General features: G+C 34.6%; 1 protein-coding gene across 4 annotated transcripts in view; it reads left to right on the top strand.

The window, feature by feature from the left end:
* The window catches only part of Nmdar1 (glutamate ionotropic receptor NMDA type subunit 1), a 158,237-nt gene that overhangs the window by 18,308 nt on the left and 118,920 nt on the right, over positions 1–21,009 (top strand). For all 4 annotated transcript variants that reach the window (XM_085824072.1, XM_085824077.1, XM_085824083.1 and 1 more), the window contains exons 3-4: positions 5,794–5,922; positions 14,371–14,547. In XM_085824072.1, coding sequence (XP_085680198.1) covers positions 5,794–5,922; positions 14,371–14,547 — 306 coding nt within the window. The remainder of the gene's footprint in view (positions 1–5,793; positions 5,923–14,370; positions 14,548–21,009) is intronic.

Genomic DNA, 21,009 nt, shown 5'->3' on the forward strand with positions numbered 1-21,009 from the left:
ATGTTTTCAAAACAAGAACAACGATGTTGGATAAAAATCGAATGTGCCAGAGGTCGTACATCACGACAGTGTCATCAAGGGCTTCAAGAGGCTTGCGGGGAATCTGCATTGCCTTACAGAACCGTAGCAAGATGGGTGAAAGCATTCAACGAAGGACGCCCAAACGTGGCAGACATGCTGCGGCCAGGTCGTCCGAGTGTCAGCGATGCAGACGTGCAAGCTGTTGCCACACTAATGGACAGTGATCGCCGCCAAACGATTCGTCAGCTGGCCGGACAAACAGGATTAGCGCATACGACTGTGCTGCACATTCTGAAGGAACGCCTGTCCATGAGAAAAATTGCTTCACGATGGGTTCCACATCAATTGACGGAAATGCAGAAATGGCTACGATACGATGCTGCCCGAACCCACCTGGAGCGCTATGAGCGCGAAGGAGATGCTTTTTTACGCCGTATCATTATGCTGGATGAGACTTGGGCCCGATCGTACCAGCCAGACTTCAAACGCCAATCAAACGAATGGCGTCATCACGGGTCACCACGACGTTCGAAATTTCGTCAGAACCCCAGCAATGTGAAAGTTATGGTGATTCTCGTGTACGACTGTGATGGTGTCATCCTAACGTATACCGTTCCCCCACAGCAGACCGTCACTGCGTAGTATTACTGCTCATTTTTGGAGCACAATCTCCGACCGGCTTTGAGAAAAAAACGGCGACACTTTCTGCATCACGCTCCTCTCAATTTGCATGACAATGCTCGGCCGCATGCAGCGCAAGCTGTGATTGATTTGTTCAAGCGATGGGGCTGGGAAATGCTTTACCATCCACCATACTCCCCAGATCTAAGCCCTTGTGACTAAATTCCTAAGATGAAGGAACCACTTCGTGGCACTCACTTCCAAACTGTTCCTGAGATTCTTGCGGCAGTAGACCGGTCCATTCAAACTATCAACAAAACTGGCGCTGCTACAGGTATTCTGCGACTTCCACATCGTTGGAAACGGGTTGTACACAATGCTGGCGACTACACTGAAGGACTGTAAAACATGGTGACATGAATCAGTTTTGTATTCCTTGTAAATAAATAGTTGCCACAATTAAAGTTCCAACCCTCGTACAATTCCGCAGTTTATTGTAAAATCAATCAAGTGATTTTATAACACTTCTGTAAATTTTCCTCGCAGTTGTCCAGTTACCAATTAATGAGTAAGTAAAGATTAAAGATTACCTACGATCTTCAAATGAGTTTCATTAAAAGGTATCCAACTAGATTCTAATCGCCAATTTCGATGAAAATTTTCAAAAGATTTTTATTGCTTTATTTTAGAGTTTACACGCAATGCTTTCCAAAATTAGTTTCGTCTCTCCGGTTGTTAGAAGTTTAGAAGGAGAATTGTGGCTGTTCCTGTGCTATACCTTGATCCCGAAGTTCCTGTTTAAGAACCCGGATTTTCATGTCTAAAGATACACTGTCCTTTAGACATGAAATAAATAATATGTCCTGTAAATAACTTTCGAAGAACATTTTTTTCATTTGAATACGTTTGATAACGTTCAGAACATGATTTTGAACCTCTCTGTTTGTTATTAAGTATTCGGGAACGAGATTAGTTTTGCAATATAATTTTCAAACTTGACAACATTTTATTTACTTTAATTTGACAAGATTTAATTTTCAAACTTGACAACATAACTTTCTTTTCCTTCTGTTTGCTTTACTTTAAGCATATTTTTTTAAAACTTTAATTTTGAAACTTTTCTGTTACGATAAAAACTTTAATAAAAAATACTACTATAGTAATTTTACGAAAATCCACAAAAATTTCCATGAAATATTGTGAATTAAATGGACTTAAGTTCTACGTCTCTATACATATCTAAAATCTTTTCAGACAATTTTGTAAATGAAAAGAGAGAAATTTCTCGAGCAATAGCTAGTGCCTGTACTGAAACAGGTACATTTAATGGACATTTTATTTTATCACTTCGATTTTAGTGATTTAATTACTTATAACGTAACAAATATAAGGTACAAAAATAAAATTAAAATATTGACAAATACTTTTGGGTACTATTCTGTTTTGAGGATCGTAAAAAAATTGCAGCAAAAATGTATGCGCAAAAGCGCCAAATTTAGCAAACGCGTGTAAGAATGATTGTAAATTATTTAAATGTTATTAGACAAAATATCTATTGAGAAAATGGCAACAGCTAATTTCTGGATGTCGCTCTATTTTATAATTTTAAAAAATATACACTGAGATGATATACGCTTGAAATGTTTAATGGTACGATGCAGTAAGTACGTTTGTTATGTTGTGTACGTTTACGAATACGTTACGTGTAAGTTATTAAGATTTATCTTTAAATAAATGTTTGTTTGTCTTTTACAACCATTTTATGAGTGATTAATTTAACTATAAAAGGAAGTTAACACGCGCCCATTTAACAGCGTGTCAAATATAGCGTACGCGCTGATTTCAGATTGCGTAAGTTTATATAGTTCTATATTTCTTAAGACGCCATTGAAATACTAGTTTAATTTTTAAAATTCTTTTTTTGATTTTAAATCCTTTTTTGATATCCTATGGATTTAACAATTCGGGAATTGCCCATGACGAAAAGTCTGCAATAGAATTTTGGGTAAAGTTCAGAACCACGCACTGCTTGACGCGTTTTTAAGAATTGCACACACTCGGTATCCATGTACACATCGACCTATTTTCACTTAAAAAGTAAAAGAAAATTGAGAAAAATCCAATTGTTATTGTGGCAAACAAATAAGTGGATGATTCTGCACTTTACAGAGAGAATTTTTTCAAAGAAGAAAAGGCATCATTCATTGCAGAACGTTATGTTTGAACAACCAACGAGATGAAATTATGATTTAGCGATAACTCGGTAGCGAAATAGCGATGCAGGCATCCATTCAGTTATGTTTAGCAATTTTTATATAAATTATAATAATGATCTGAAATAATTATTTACTCTTATGCTTCCATTCAGTCATGTTTAGCCTTTTTTATATAAATTATAATAATAAAAAAGTATTATATGAAATTAACCTTTCATCTAAATTAAAACATCAATCTTTAAATAGTTAGTTACTATTATACTTCCTTTCTTGCGTTAGGGTTGCCGCAATTGTTTTTGGCAGCACAAGCATCAACAATAGTTTGGCGATTTTTTACGGCCCTCAAAACCGAAATAGTACCTAGTTTTGTCGTAACATATCTGGTAATCCTGCAATTTAACCCATTTTTTAAACCAAAATTTAAAAATATATATCTATATCTCTATATCCATAGAGATATAGATTGATAATCTATATAGATATAGTTTGATAATATCTTTATTACTTGTTTCTATCACTTGAAATAAACGCGACTCTGATAAATAACACTAATAATACACTAATAATAAAGTCCCGGACCCATTTTGGTGTTTAATAACTCATAAAATAATGAAGATATAAACAAGCTTATGGTATTTATTGATGGAATAACTTATATATTTTCCTTTTCATGTTTGAATATCTTTACTTTTGTAAATATCGTCTGCGCGTGTGGTTAATTTCAGATAATTTCATTTTCCAGTCTAAATATCTGTACTTTTCTAAATATCGTCTGCTTATTAATTGCATTTTTCTCTCTTTTGTTTTTGGAATCTTTCTGGCATTGTTAATCGCCATAATGTGCGCATCTGAAGATCTGAAAACCCCCATGAATACGGTGAGGCACAAAGGGATTCCCCAAAGGGTGGGCTTAATTTTTAAAATTAGAAGTGCCGGAGCCCTATGCAGGATCGTCAGGAAAGAGGAACAAGTCTAAATAAATAAATAAAATGGCCATTAAAATAATTAATAATTTAATTATTAATTTAATGTTTATAATTAATATTTGTATTGTTATTTAATTAATAATTATTGTTCAATTAATTATTAATTAAATAATTAAAGATTAAAGTAAGTAAATGATTAAAATTAAATTAAATGTACAGAAATAAATTTAAGTTTAATAAGCGATTTATAATATAATTTTATTGCTAAGAATAAAATTTTTGAGATCAGATTTCTACTGAAATTGTTGTTCAGTTATATAGAAGTGCTGGAGCCTTCTTATTTAGGGCTGTGGTGCACTCCGTCCAGAATTCTGATTTAGCCCCAAAACAAAGAAGTACCGGAGCCAGGCTCCGGTGGGCTCCGGCGCAATTTAAGCTCTGCCCAAAGGTTAATGTGTGGTGTGGACTAATGCATGACCGAGTCATTGGACCTTTCTTTTTTACAGAAAAGACGGTCTAATCAGTTGTTTACTTAGACATGTTGGAAAACTTCGTATTTCCGCAACTAGAAGAGCTTCAGCCACGTGTCTTTTTGGAACAAGATGGTGCACCACGACATTGGGGTACCATCCTTCGTAGTTCTTTTTTTTTTTTTTTTTTTTTTTTTTTTTTTTTTTTTTTTGATGACCATTTTGTAAAGGACAACGTTTACAGGAGGAGAGTGTCGAACATTGATGACCTAAAAGCCAGAATTACAACCGCAATAGCCTCTGTGGATGCCGACATGCTTGCTGGTACCTGGCGTGAAATTGAATATCGACTTGATATTCTCCTGCGACGAAGAGGGCACACGTGGAAGTTCATTGACAAGGGTGATGAAACTTTTTGAGTTTATCTAACCCTTTAAATTATTAATTTTAATCTATCTTTATTATTTTATGAGTTATTAAACATCAAAATGGGTCCGGGACATTATAAACACCTGTATTTTGACACCAAACAGTAATGTAATTATTGAAATACATAAGTTCATCTCTGAAAAGCTCAAGCTGAAAAATTATTCTGGTAAAAAAAAAAGTTTCAGATTTTAAATTACGAAACCTTATAATCCAGTTCAACAGCAACATGCAAAATAGTTTTAAAATGAGCCTATCTTTAGAAATTCCGATACCGAGACTCACGCGCTGGAGATAAAAAAATTAATTTTTCTGCACAAGGTTGCCATGGCTCGCTTTGAAATCCTTGAGTTTATTAATCAAAAATTCGTTAAAGTTTTACAAAATAGCAAATGGATAATAAAACAAATTCCAAATTTCAAATTTGTTCTTCCACATGCCCATATCCGTAGGAGGATTACGTCATTCAAAATTCGATGACTCTGTGTACCGTTGTTTTATCACAATGCTAGAAATATACACGCATTTATGCAGATTTTTCATTATTTAATTTCTTTAACTATAACACAGGGCGATAATAAACTGTTGCACAGTCCGTTTGTGGCAACAGTTTGATTCGGCGTTTGTAGTGAATCGACGCAAAGTTGCAAAAAGAAAGCAATAGTCCTTCAGGGACAAAGCCCCTTTGGAATAATAAATAAATTAATTAAATTTAAAAAAAACATCGGTACCTTTATGTCGTTCGATTTTTTTTAAAGGTGAGGGCATCCGTATGCAAACTCTACGTTTACCATAAAGAAACGCATAGCTTTATACAAATTTCAGTTTAAAATGCCGAAGATTTTACTTCATGCCTTGCTTGATTTATAAATCAATAATGCAAATAAACACCGGACGTGCAACATTTTTCTTGGCATAATGAAGATTGCTTTTTCCGAGTTAGAAACTGACTTTCATAAGGTTTCCGAGACAGAAACCGATTTTCATAAGGCCAAATGCCATTTCCGTCTTTTCGAACAACGGCCGACCGACATAAGATTGCAAGTATATTTATGATGAAATACCTTTTTAAGGATGCCCCCCTGAAAATGTTATATTTTTTGTTCCTTTCAGGTCTATGCGGTGATCATCAGCCATCCGACAGCCGGTGAACTATCTCCCGCCGCCGTTTCGTACACCTGCGGGTTTTACAATATCCCAGTCATCGGCATCAGCTCCAGGGACTCTTCACTCTCGGACAAGGTTAGTGCCAACTTAAACTTACCGTGGTTCATCTTAAAAATTCGTTGTAGCTTACTCTTTTGGAGTATTTTCAGCTGTGTACGGCCGGAAATGTAGGTCTTTAGTGATTTCACACTCGAACATATAGTGATCAAATGGTACCTGTTGAACCGCTTATGCATGAGTCTGTGTGGTGCAATTCGTAGCGAAACAGATAAGCTGCAAGAAATATGTAGTATTAACTTCTGAATTTTGACTTTCCCTCAGGCAAAAACGGAATTTTACCCGGGCTGGAACATCGTATCTCGCCGAGTGACCGATTGCACGTAAATGTTTCATATGCGCTGGTTGTTAGGCTAGATTATCCGAATATGGAATAGCACATTACGGTTATATGCCTAAGGCTGCGTTCAGACGGCAGCGTAAAGGGCATAGAGGCGTAGTCATAAGGACATAAAATACGGGAATTCCGTTCACACTTGCGAGAACGGGCTGTAAGCCGTGGCCAATGGGAGAAGCTAAATTTGCGCATGCGTGGATGTGTCTACAACTTTCCCGCGCTGTTCTCCTGCTGGATTGACTTCCCGCGTTCGCTCTGCTTGTTTTGTGACAGCGAAATCTTCTGTAGATCGCCGCTTCGTTTTAGCTTCGCTCTGATTGGTCGACGCTTATCACAAACTCGGCGTAAAGTTGAAAACTTTGAACCCTATGCCACGAGCCCTAAACCAGATTTTGTTACGTAGCACAGACTGGTTGCCTTAGCAACGGAGCTCGGCTTTAACCACTTATGCCCTTTACGCCCCCGTCTGAACGAAGCTTGAGGGAAGAAAAGCCGTGTTAGAGAAATTTCTAAAGAAAAAGTCTCATATTCACGTTGCATCTACTAAAAAGCACACGCGTCTCTGCCTGGCTTTAAACTTGGCTGAACTATCAGTATTCAATGGTCTTAACCACTCGGTCGCATTTGGAGCGAGGATTGGTTTGCAGTAGAGCTACACTATTTGATTAAGTAAGAATAAGTTCACAAAAACAAAGGTAAGCGGACTGTATTATCACTTATTTATTTTACATAATACTTTGAAATAGAAGAAATGCCGTCCACGTGACGACACAGCACACATCACTCAAAATACTGTAGCAATTAAAAAAAAAAAAAACATATAAATCACATAATTTGAAAGTTCGTTACCATAGCAACCACAATTGATTCATCAGGCAGTAGAGCTATCTGTTGTTGTAAAGATACATAGTAATTCGTTTGGTAACAAAAAATACTAAACACCATTCAAGCACCATACGAAATGGGTACGAAATGAGGCCAACATGTATAAATCTTTATGACTTAAATAATAATAATAATGTAAAAAAAAACTTTGATTTTTATTTATAGCATCTTCCATCACAATATTTGAATTGAGATAACTTCGTAAATATTGAAAGAATCCTGAATAATAAAAGCACTGTGAGCAAGTGGTCGGCGGGGTACAAAATCCATGAATAGTCTCGCCACATTCGAAGTTGATTTTTATGTGTCGCTTCATGCAAAAATGGTAAAACTTTCTAATAATAACTTTTGTTAATAGTTTGGCAGATTAGTAGAAATTCATATTGCACCAACGCCATGGCAAACCGAGGAAGCAGTTAAAATTCTCTTTTCGATCTTTATGATTTCAAAATGACTCTGAAATGGACTTTTATTTTCGCGGGGGGGGGATATTGTATAATCTTTTGAGCGTCTTCATTTTAGTCTGTTTCTATATCAAAAACCTAGGCCTATGTCTCATCACCGACCATAATGCGTTTAAAGAATGATTCACTTCAGAATGAAAAGCTTCTCTTGGGCTCCTTGAACACCATTCTAAAATGCGATTATTTTGAAACCGCTTGAGAAGCGATGCATCATAAGGCCAAATGAACTTTCAAAATTGTGCGACAGCATCGAATGATACAAGAAATTGTTCAATTATATCCTCAAATTTTAAACAATAATCGCTTAACAATACATCTCTTACTTGATCGACATGTTGTTCATAAGTTGAAGTGGATGCTCTACCAGAGTGTATTTGACGCATTCTTTCCTCTCCTTAAACATTTAATACCAAACAAAATATGTCGCTCTTGTTTAAGTATTTTTGTCAAATTCCTTTGCAACTTATCAGATCTTTTGCAGCAGAAATTTCTCTGCAAAAGGTCTGATAAGTTGCAAAGGAATTTGCAACAGAAATTTCTCTGCTGCAAAAGAAAAACAAAATGTAATGCACATTCTTTGCACAGTTGCATTTGTCATTTTTGGGAAGTCGGCAAAGTAAAAATTCTTTATTAATTAAAAAGTGTATTTATTCAGAAACGATAACAGAAAGCGAAGTGCGAATTGTTTCCAGAAATTGATGAAAGTTGTAACAACTTCTGATAAAACTCTTTTAAAGAAAAGTCTTGTGTATCGTTATTTTAAATTAATTTTCGATTTTTTATCATAATAATAAATAAAAACGATTGTATGTTGAATTTGGAAGAAATTTAGTGAAATCCCTATATTGCCTTTGCAATAAAATGTGTATGAAAATTTTAAAAAAAAGTTTTCTGGTTAGTAGAAGGCAAAAATAACAACACCAAAGCAAACTAACTAACGGCTATAACTAACAGCAAACAAATGGAGACATTAAGACACAATAACACACCGAACAAATATTAATTCAGAAGTCAAACAACAAAAATCAGTGTTATATTTTCAAAATTCGAGCGTCCAGTGAAAATTTTGAAAATATAACGCTGATTTTTGTTGTTTGACTTCTGAATTAGTAAATAGAGACATTACTTTTACGGTCAAACAGGCTTGCAGAGTAAAGAAAGCCCAGCAGGCCAGTATGCTAATAACTTTGACACTGATGTTTGCCGGATAAATAAAATTATTGGCCAGATATTGTACATCGTCCGTATTCATTGAAATTAATTTTACGGCTTCTTTGGAAACCTTAAGCCTTATATGGAAAAAGCAAACATTCCGATGCTCGGATAACTGAAGTTCTAGTGTATTTAATTTAGTTCGACAGCGCTTTATTAGAACCTTCCATGGAGGAAATATTCCATTCCGAACCTCAAAAAGAACTGATCTCCACAAAGGTAAACTTTTCTTCAAATTAATTCTCCAGCACTACCCGCTCCGTCTAAAAATAGAAGGTTGATCTCGTCCCTGCCTACCCTCAACAGGCCGGATATCTGGCACGCTGCCAGAGTGCCGGACGCTATATCGATTCCGGCAAGTTTCTCGTTGCCCTAGGAAACGAGGGTTTCATTTTCTCCCTATTCACAATTGCCTCTTTGCACGCGCACACAACCTCAGATTTTCCCATCCCTCTTAGCTCTCTTTCAGCATCTTAAGCGGATGAAGAGCAAAACGCATCCAATCTCATTCTGCAACAGGAAGGACCGGTGCATTGGCCGCACGGTCTTCCGGTTTCCAGGAGGAAGTAATGAATTCTCACTGTTATTTCTCCGGAGGGAGTTAAAGGGAAGATGACTCCAAGTGAACAACCTGATTAAACAGAGCTTTACACGTTTATCTATAAACCCTCTGGGCGGCCAGGCTTTTCGCTAAGAAAGCACAAATTCCCCAAAACTACTATGAGAACAAATTATTTTTTGATTTTGATGCAAAAACTCTCCTGGTATTTCATACTGGATTTGTTTTCTTTTGATATATTGCCTTAATTTCGTTGACATATTTTAATATGCACGTATATATACGTTCTTACAGCTATCACAATAAATATTCTAGGCCGTATATGTACGGCCTTGCCGCCTAAGACAGCTTAGCCTGAACTAGAACTCAGTGCAAAGCAGTTTCAAACTCCATTTTGTTTTCATAAAAAAGCAAAATAGGCAGTTTTCATTGTTCCTTTATTTGCAGTCACCTTCCAAATTGACATTTATCGCAAAATTATTGTGATAATTTCAGAAACAATAAAGGCCGAATTTAGCATTTTTTAAACCTAAGTAATCGGAAGATGGCTTTTACAGTAAGTTACAGCTTGTGAAAAACTATCAGTTCAAATAATTATAAAATAAACCGAATGATTCTGCACTTATGCATTCAATATACGATGTCAGTGTAATTAGTAAAATATCTTTTCTAATTACATTAACTATACAAATGCTCATAATTATCAGTTCGTTCTATTATACTACTGTAATAAAACGAATTCGGAATATTTCTATGAAACATAATATTTCAATTTATCAGTCAATTTTTATTATATCCCTTTCAAAGTAATCCCCTCTGACTACAATTCACATACACACTTATGTTTCTTCCAATAATCGAAAATAGTTTAGAAAAGCTGTTTTCATGAAATTTCTCCAGGGCTCACAGCAGATTTTCTTTTATTGGATCAATAGATTCAAAATGGTGACAAAGAAACAACAACTTAACCATGAAAATGAGAAATTGTCACACTGTTTCATATTAGGTGAATAAGGTGTAAAATGATTAGGTGTTTTTTTTTTTTTTTTTTTTTTTTTTTTTTTTTTTAATGCAGGAGAAATGAAAAATATGCAGTGTTCTCGCCGGGATTCGAACACCCGATCTCTCGAATACGCGTCCAGTATGCTTCCAATTACACCACGAAAGCACGGGCAAAGGGGGAGAAAATACCCTATCCTCCCTTTTCAATGGCGCTTGGGAATTAGGAGACCCAATCGCCAAATCTTGGTGGTGACGAATTATCGTCCACCACTTTTTAGTTCGGGCGCCACTGTAGAATCATTAGCTGGTGTTGATCAAAGCTTTACTTTTCCTTTTTTGTTTATTTTCCTATCGCATACTTAACTGTTAGAAGCTGGTGTATAATATCAGTATTACAGTTTGTTTGTTCTTTCATGGTAGTATTTCATAAAGCGAATGAAAATTGCAACTTTTCGCATTTGTAAAATATTCTTTATTTAATTGAATTGTAGAAATTCAGCGGCACTCAGGCACTATACATAACATCAGAAATTCACACATGTCGCAAAAGAAAAACATAAAATAGTATTTTTTTACTGCAATGAAAATTTGAGGTATCTAATCTTGTAATCGCTTGCGACTGAAGATGGATTGATGTCGAGGTCTTTTTAGAATAGGAACTAGACGTTGTCAAAACTTTTCTTAAAATTAAAATGTATAGTTTTTTAATATTCTGTAAGTGTTTGCATACAAAGGAAGGAAGCAAAATTATAATCATGATCATAAGAAACTTTCTGGTGGGTATAGGACTGTAATATTTAATAAGCAATAAAAGAGGAAGAAAGTCTTTCAGACGGTATAGTGGTTAGGGGAGGTAAACCGCTGAGTTGGCTTCCGACCCAGGTATAGATATATTCATGCAGAATTAGTTACCAACTCGGCGGAAGTCAACCACTAGTTACCAGGCCGCAACCCTGGGCAGCCCCGGCTGAGCAGACGACATTTATAAAATGCAAAAAAAGAGATATACATATGCATACAAGGCACTTGAAGAAGAGTACAATAATGTACAAAGAAATATATACATGTGCCTACAAGGCACTTGAAGAAGAGTACAACAATGTACAAAGAAATATATACATGTGAATACAAGGCACTTGAAGGAGAGTACAATCAAAATATATGTATATTCATATAAATACAAACTCATATACAGATATATACACACTTACATACATAGATATTCCGAAACAAATAGAAGTATACATACTCTCACTCATATTGATATATACACCCATACATATACGTTATCATGATAGTTAAAGTTTACAAGAAGCATGCCATTGAGGTACGCGTGATCCTTAGTATAAATTAGGTACCATAAATAAAAGATATAAACATGTACAGATACATTACAACATTCAGATACAGTACAACTTTATGTATGAGAACCTGGCACAGCATAAATACAAAATTACATAATGAACATAAATATCACATATTCTGTTGCTGACATATTGAACTAGCTTATATAGACTTTTATGACTACTATCTTCCAGTGTTAGAAGAGTAATTGCTAGTACAGTAGTCAATTATTGTTTTCAGTTTCTGCTGGGCAACTCTGTTACTTTGTAGATTCTGGAACCAATTTGGCCAGAATCTGGCTCCTGGTTGCTTGAGGCTGTTCAAGGCTGTGGGCAGGAGAACACAAAATGATCTGGATGACCCTCCTCCCCACATTCGCAGTTACCATTCTCTCTCAAGCCAAAGCGGCAGAGGTATGAAGGAAAGGGCCCATGACCACTGAGGAAATACGTCATGTAATTGCTATTAGTTTGGATTGTTGTCTTAACCTTGGGAATGAGATTGTAAACACGTCTCCCTGTGGAGGCTTGAACCCAACGTCCTTGCCATATTCTTAGGAGCTGATGGAATGTCCGACTCTTTAGGTCCGAGACTGGCCTAAGGGTCGGGACTTCTCGCAAAGTGGAATGGTTAGGGGGAGCCTACTACGGTACCGAAGGGACCGGGTTCGAATCCAGGGTAAGATATGGATGCTTGTAAATGTATAGCGTCGGTGCGGCATGGCGGCACTCTAAGTGGGCTGCGAGCTGAAAGTCCTCTCGTGTGGATTGGTGATTCCCAGGGTGCTCTCAGTCAAAATCGGGGGTGAAAAATAGAAGTCCAACCTCTCTTCGGAGTAGGTAACCATTATTTTTTCTTTGCAATGGCGGGCACTTGCTATGCCGGCATCGGCCACTCCTAAGGCCAAATGTGGTAGTCTCTTTATTATGGAGGCACCGAATTGGTGGGCCACCTTTGCGTCCCATGAAGGGACAGACAATTTTTACATCCATGCCTTCTCCGGGATTCGAACCGGGGTCCTTCGCTATCGCAGTCAGGCTCCCCGAACCACCATACCGTCTGCGCGGCGGCTCCGGAAACTATTGTTCCATGTAATATGGACAAGACAACAACAACAACAATAACAATGAAAGAAAAAAGAACAAGTTTTGCGACGTCGATTTAAATAGAGTGGTAAAGTTTGAAATAAAAAAAAAAAGATAGGAAACTTAAAAGGAAAAAAAAAAGAACAAAGCAAGGATTATGAGAAAGCAAACTGTGATTATTTGCCTTAAAGCCGTGACTTCGGCAGAAGAATTTCGTAGGAAAACTTACTCAGATTTACTTATATATAAGGAAAACAACAAAAATGCTCATAGACGTCTATTTGCCGGTATTCAGCGGTTTAAACCACTCGGAATGCTTTCTTCGCACTTAATTCATTAGGCTTGATTTACCATAAAAATATATACCTACAACATATATTTATTAAAGAAGTATAACCTGAAAATAAATTATAATGATTATTCACATTTCTAAATTCGTTACTGTCTTCTAAATTTTGAAAGAGACATTTTATTTTCTATAAATCACACCTGTATCTTATTCATGGATTTGCTATTTTCGTAATATTATGTATTTCGTAATTTTGTAGTATAATGTAATGCGTAATTTCGTAGTATAATGTAAACTTTATCAGCCGTCCACTGTCATAAACATAATCTGCCCTTGTCGATGAGAGGAATCTGAGCATGGTTATAACCGGCGTTTGGACCATAAACTAAAACTGTAGGCATTGTCTGCAATACTGCTCATTTTATAATCAACCTCTTGTGAATACACACTTTTTATGGGAATAATGCGCGTCTTGCCATGAATTACCGCTGCTTATCGCTCAACCTGCGTACTGCCCATCAATCGCAAATGCACATTTTATGTTCTTGAATGGAACTGCTATTATATATAGAATAATTTGTGTATTGCCTGTGAACTGTTAATGAACAGAACATATTTTTGTATCTTGAATTTCTGTCATGTGCTTAATGTATGTTTTTCCTATAACTGGTATGAGATTAACTAATTCTTTCCCCTTGAAGCTTTATCAGGAGCTTCTTTTGGAGCTTGCTCATGAGACGTCACTTCAGGCTCCATTCTAAAGCCAGGCCACCAAACTTATGATTAACAGGCTCTTCCTTTTCCCTTCTCTTTTCAGAATCTGCATGCGTCCTTCATACGAACCATACTTCCTTACTCCGAACCATACATCCTTATTCCAATTAGACAGATGTGTGGATCTGCCTAATTGGAGTCAGGAGCTTCTTTTGGACCTTGCTCTTGCCAGGAGCTTCTTTTGAATATTGCTCATGAGATGTCATTTCAGGCTCCATTCTAAAGCTAGACCACCAAACATATGATTAACAGGCTTATCCTTTTCCCTCCTCTTTTCAGAATCTGCATATGTCCTTCATGCGAACCACACTTCTTTACTCCAAACCATACCTCCTTACTCCAATTAGACAGACGTGTGGATCTGCCTGATTGGAGTCAGGAGCTTCTTTTGGACCTTGCTCTTGCCAGGAGCTTCTTTTGAATATTGGTCATGAGATGTCATTTCAGGCTCTATTCTAAAGCTAGACCACCAAACATATGATTAACAGGCTTATCCTTTTCCCTTCTCTTTTCAGAATCTGCATACGTCCTTCATGCGAACCATACCTCCTTACTCCAATCAGGCAGATGTGTGGATCGAGATTCTCAAATTTCTTAATTACAAGTGTGTAACATTCATCCACAGTTCTGACAACGATGGACGCTCTACTCTCGGGAGGTTCCAAAATTTGGCCGACACGCCCAACATTAAGGTAAGAAATTCACGCCTGTAATTCTTTTCTTTACAATAACAGGGCATTCTCACTATGATTCAACCATTTCAATTCTTACAGACCCAAATCTGAAGCACTATGAAAACCATTTAGGGTATTTAGGATATTTAGGGTTTTAAGCTAATGTTGATCATGAATGCACCTAGTTTCTGATTCTACAAGAATAGATTATCATAGTTTCTGCTTAAATCTGAAAATTCAGCTGTTTATTTGAATCATTATGAGAATGATTAATTATTAGAATGATTAGTTGAAGATGTTTGTTGATGACGCGTAGGTGAAAACAAAATGGATGCTGAAACGAAATGTAATGCCGGTCATTACATTTTGTTTCAGCCAAAAGAAACATGGCTTGCAATAATAAACAGGGGTTATTTAAATCCATTAACTGAAGCTATTTAAACTATTTCTGCAGCTAAAGCAAGAGATTACACACGCAAGAAATTACATATGCTATTTTGAATTTAATTTACAGCAAAATATTTATACTTTGAGAACATAATGCAAGTTAATGACAACATTGTGAATATGCATGCAAAGCAGCAAACTCACTTAAGCCTCTCACATTCGATCTGTAATTCTATTAACAAAGACAACATGAAATATCCCTACTTGAAATACGTATTAAAATAATTTGTTATAGTATCAAATCATATTCCTAAATACTCGTAAATCAAAACCTTAAGACACATGTAAACGGGCCTGTATAAGTTCATAATTTGGTCGTTTCTGTTTTGTACAATAAAACGTGTAAAGTTTTATTTTAAAGAATATAGTTTTTTATGTTAACTTCTTCAATTTGTTTTCTACTTTTTGTATTAGATTGAATGTAAATAACACAAGAACGTAAATTAGGTTCATGAAGATATGTTATTTTTCGGTTAGCTCTGGTCGCACTTTCTTAGTAGTTTTTTCATGACAAAAGAAACATTCCGTTGCCATTTGCATTACTTTTTTTTCCGCACTTTTTCTCGTAACTTCACTTGTTTTTACTTCTGATCATACAAAAAAACATTTTCGCAGTTTCTGAATGAGGATTTTAAAAATAACAACAAAGGAGCAAAAACTATAATTTAAAGAACCTGCCAACGAACGGATCAAGAAACTACACCAGAGATTTGATATCTTTTCCTTAAATAAAAATTTGCTGAAATGGCCACACGATGATGTTAAGTGTCGGAAAAAAAGGAAAATGTGGTAGTGCAGGATAAAGGGCTACCTACAGAAAAATCTGATCTTCGTGTGAAGAATTGGTTTGAGGGTAATAGAATAATACTTTTTTCATAACTAGGTGATGTTCATTTATATTTGGTGTTTTGAAAAGACATCTATCAAACACAAGAAAGAGACGTCAGTACATTACCGAGATTCGTGTAATTATGTATGTTAAAAGTTTTTAAATTCTATTGGATGAAGAAAGAAAATAGTAAGATAGATGAAGGAAATAAAAGTGTAAAAATATATGAAAGTTTATGTAGAAAGCGAAAGCGAAAGTTTCCAAGCATGGTTCATGCTTGGAAACTGTCACCAGAATAATGGATTGTTGTGGTTGCTTCTCGGGAAACAAAAGACAGCTTCTTAAAAGACGGTTAAATCCCGAATAAGAAACTTCATTGTAAGTGGATTACATAAAATGTTAGAAGACAGTAAAAATATTTAGTAATTTTTGGTAAGATTATGCAGTGCAAGTCAATGGTAGATATGCTTGTCAGTATTTGCATTTAGTGTTTTTTCTGTCCTTTATCAACAAGAAAGTCGCTGGAGATGATTGAAAATTAGAGATCAGTTAGCCAACACTGGTAAAACGTACTGAATATTTTTTTTTCGCGGCTAATAGAACTCTGGAATCGCTGAGTCAGACACTTAGTAAAATCGAGTGGATTTGAATATTGGTGAGCTTAAGTGTCTTGCTTCTCTTGTAGCTCATTAGGAATTAGGCCAGTTTGGTTTGTTTGATTATGGCAGAGCATACGAAAGATATCTTCCTGAGGGGACAGATACCTACATGGAGGACTTTTTAAGGGAAACTCGCTTGTATCCACATTACACATGGTCCATGCAACTAGGCATCTAGGAAAAACATGAAAACGGCTATGCAACTAGGGCGTTTTCATGAGCGTCGCAATAAAGTCATGCAACAAAAAAATTAGATCTCTTGAAAACAAAGCATCGGAAAATAAATCCTCAAAATAAAATTCAGATATCTTGAAGTTTCTAAATTAAAAATCTGCTGAATTCCTTGCCACATTCGTAACTTTGTTAGGTGTAATACGGACGTTGAAAGAAATGTTAACATTGTATTTTCTTATTCATGATTAAAAGATTTCCTGTTTATTATGAATCAGTATGTTTATCTATTATGTATTATGTATGTTTATTATGAATCGGTATGTTTATCTATTATGTATGTTTATTATGAATCAGTATGTTTATCTATTATGTATGTTTATTATGAATCAGTATGTATATCTATTATGTATTATGCATGTTTATTATGAATCGGAATAGGTACAATAAGGTGATTTGGGGCCATTAGGCGCTGAGGCGCTCGGGAGATGAAACCTCCTGAGGCGCTCACAGACGATGGGCTGCGTGGCGCACAGGGGGAAGGAAATTTACGGAGGAGTCCGTGTGGGTTGATACGTCACCAACTACGGACGCGTCGCATCCTGTTCGTGGCGTCATCACGCATTATCAGCTAGGATTATCTTGCTATTGCTACGCCAGCTGCATGTTTCATCCTGTTTGTGTTGTAATCCAGTTTCATGTCCGCGCTTATCCATTGATGTAGAACTCCCCGCTGCTCTGATGTCATACGTAATCCGCAACCTGATTGCAGTATGCAGATACATGTGAGAATTTCTAGAACATTCTATTTAGTTCAGCAATCACCGCTAGAGAGCAGTAGTCTTATCCATAGTGCATTCTGATTAGTACTCGTGGATCCTCACGAAGTTATTAAAAATTATTTTTAATTGATTATACTATTTGACTTAATATAGTAGTATTTAATGAAAAACGTACATGTAAATTTCATGTATTTGGCCATCTATGCCAGGCGAAACGTGGACGATAACAAAAAGCCGTGCTTTTATCTCCTGAATCCCATTATTTGATTATTATTTGATCGTATCCATCCTCTTTGTTCATATGACTGTGCAGCAGAAACCAGCATGAGGCTGACGGATTGCCCATAGGCAATTCTGTTCCAACTTGCTCAGACCTTTGTACATCCTCGATAATGAATGAAATCATAACTTTAAATGTATTTTGTTTCTACTTTAAGTTAAGATATTTTAGATTTCTCATTTCTTTATCTCACAAACATAATTTAGGTAATTTTCTTTCTTCTCGCCGATAAATTAAATGTAGTAATTTTCACACCATATTTTTTATATATAAACATAAGATTTTCTTTTTTTTTTCCACATTTTTAAGTTTTGCATTCTTTTCCCTTACGTTTAACTTGCAAAAGTAATAGATTTTATAAAAGTAATACGTTTTCACAATTTTAATTTTTTTCCCTTTTTATTTTACAAAAGGCTTTTTTCCCTTAAATTTAATCTTTCCTTTCCATGTTTTACATTTTTCACTTTATTTGTTTTACAAAAGCTGTACTTATTTTCATACGATATTTTATTTATTTTTTACGAACTCTGTCTTTTTTCCTATATTTTACTTCAAAAAGTAATTTTTAATTTTTCTTTTATATAAAAGTTTTTTTTTTTAAAATTTTTTCAAGAATTTTCTTCTCTCATTTCTTTTTTCTTTCTTTTATATTCCTCTTAAGGTTTTTCTTAATGTTTCAAATACTTATTGATATTACACCTCCATTTCTCGAAGCGCAAAGTTACATATATATTTCTCTGTCTATGAAATTTAAGCTGGAACTTACACGCATATAATTTCCCTCTAGACGCTTTCATTTATAAAATTTTCTGTAAATTTAAACCAATAATTACGATCTTCCTTCCATATAGCTTTCTTAGCATATTATATTGCTTATTATTTTTTTACGCTACTAATACTTAAGATATAGAAAACTTTCTCTTCTAATGTATTACACCATACTACTAACACTTAACGGGTGATACTCCGAACTTTCTCTTCTAACGTATTATACTAACTTTTTGAAACACTATACAAAAACATCGCGGATTCTCTTTTACACATCTCATTTTTATTCAAAGGATTCACGAAATGTGTCAAAAAAAATCTAAATTTTTAACTTTCTATTTTCCATTTAGACATTTTGCCTCACATTTAACCTTTATCGTGTTTTTAAAACATATCCCTGTTAACATTTCTGATTCTTTTTTTCTAAAAATATATACAGACTTATACGGATTTTTTAAAGATCTACTGACTTTGAATTAAACCTTCTAATTCCGAAAAAATAAATTTTCACAACATAAAAGCTGCTTGAACTAATATATGGACATCTCTAGCCAGTTTAGTTCAAATACATACGAAACAGTATAAAATTTCTTATTATTGTCTACCCGAGTTTGATACGCACCAACAGCATTTCATTTCCTATTATTTTACATTACAGACATTTACATGAATATATTCAGAACACTCCTTTTAATTGAGCAGGAGGTTTCAGATATATTACTAACACAGATTGACTCTTTGAAATATTTTACAAAAATATCTTGGATTTTGTTGTACACATTGTATTTAAATCACCGAACATACGTTAAATTTTGATTTCTATCATGGGAAAACTTCACCCGGATTCTTAATGTGATCCCACCATTTACCGAAGATCTTCATAAACACTGCTATATTTGAACTTAACACAGATATTATTTTTTAACAAGCTACAGAATTTTTAACTACAGAGAAGAATATCCACATTGTAATGTAATATTTTAACTTCACTATAGAACCATATTTGTGTAAAACATCTAAAAAGAAAGGATGTCTGGACATGGAATTAATGTTAAGTCACGGAAGTGAAACTTTGTCATCTTTTTCCCAACTTAGAACATAAAAATTTCTCAACTAGGAATATATATATATATATTCGATCATTATTTTTACAAGTCTCAAAGATTTTTAATATAGTACTTCTAAATTAAGATATGCATTTCAAATTGACAAACACACTGAACTCTAACATCGTTTTGAGAATGATTTAACTTATGATACATAGCAAATAAAATCCTACATAACAGGGAATATTGACATGAATTTCCAAATAATAATACAACGTAACTTTAATATATTCAATTTAACTGAAGATGTCCATTTCATACTGACATTCCTTTACTTAGAGTTCTTACCGCTCTTTGAGTACATCTGATATTTAAGTTTTCACAGATATGAGAAACATTTTTGAGTAAGTACCATACAAAACATATAATATTGATATGAACTCCATATCATGGCCCAACGTTGGTAACTTAAATGAACCTTTAATACATTTTAGTGTGAATTAATCTTAAAAAGAAAAATTCAAATGCAAGTATTCAAACAGAAATGCTTCACAAATTTACATCTTAGCAAATATTCAAGAGAATACTATATATCTAGAGATATTATTTACACTAGTTGGTAATGTAATTTATTAGAACAGTTGCAGACGTATAGGAGAGGTATGCAATATCCATGAAAAAACTTCCTACCAAGCCAAAGAGCAATAGTGAAATATAACATATAAGAAGGGGAAAAAATGTCTGAGTATGGAAAACATGAACAAGAAATGAATATTTTTTCTGAAAATGTGCCGAATGGGATAAGTGAGGAGTAAGAACCTTAACCAGTTTCAGGAATAGGGCCTGAAAAATAATGAAGTATTTTTAATCTTATTTTTTGTCTATAATGCATTTATTTATACTAAAATATTCTGTTTGAAGAATATATTCTACACTTAGAAGGAATTTAATAAATCAAAATGATTTCGTTTTCTGAAGATTCAAGTTCAGAAATATTACAACTCAAAAGAAAAAAAGGTTAGAGCGGGAATGAAGTATACCGTAACCAATTAAAATCTTTTTCTTCCTAAAAAAATTAAAGTTAAACCTTGTCTACAAAAAAAAAAAAAAAAAAAAATCTAAATAAATTTTTTCGACTTTTTAAAATCACAGTGTTGATCTTTCTCCCTAAAAAAAATTAAAGTGAAACTTTTTCGACCTAAAAAAATTCTAAATGAATTTTTTTTGACTTTTCAAAATGAAAGTGTAAATTTTTCCCCTTACATTTTGAATTTAACATGGGTTTTCCAATAGACAAAATAAAAGTGGAGATATTTCTTCCTACAAAATTTAAAGTGAAACTTTTTCGACTTAAAAATCTAAACGAATATTTTTATTACGTTCTTAAACTCAAAGTGTAATTTTTCTAACTGCATTTTGAAATTAACATGGGTTTTCCGATAGAGGAAATAACAGTGGAGATTTTTCGTCTTAAAATATTAAAGCGAAAAATTTTCCA

The sequence above is a fragment of the Stegodyphus dumicola genome, chromosome 1 (genome assembly GCF_044657685.1).
Source record: "Stegodyphus dumicola isolate Sdum_Otavi_A_Nest chromosome 1, ASM4465768v1".
Taxonomy (NCBI): Eukaryota; Metazoa; Arthropoda; class Arachnida; order Araneae; family Eresidae; genus Stegodyphus; species Stegodyphus dumicola.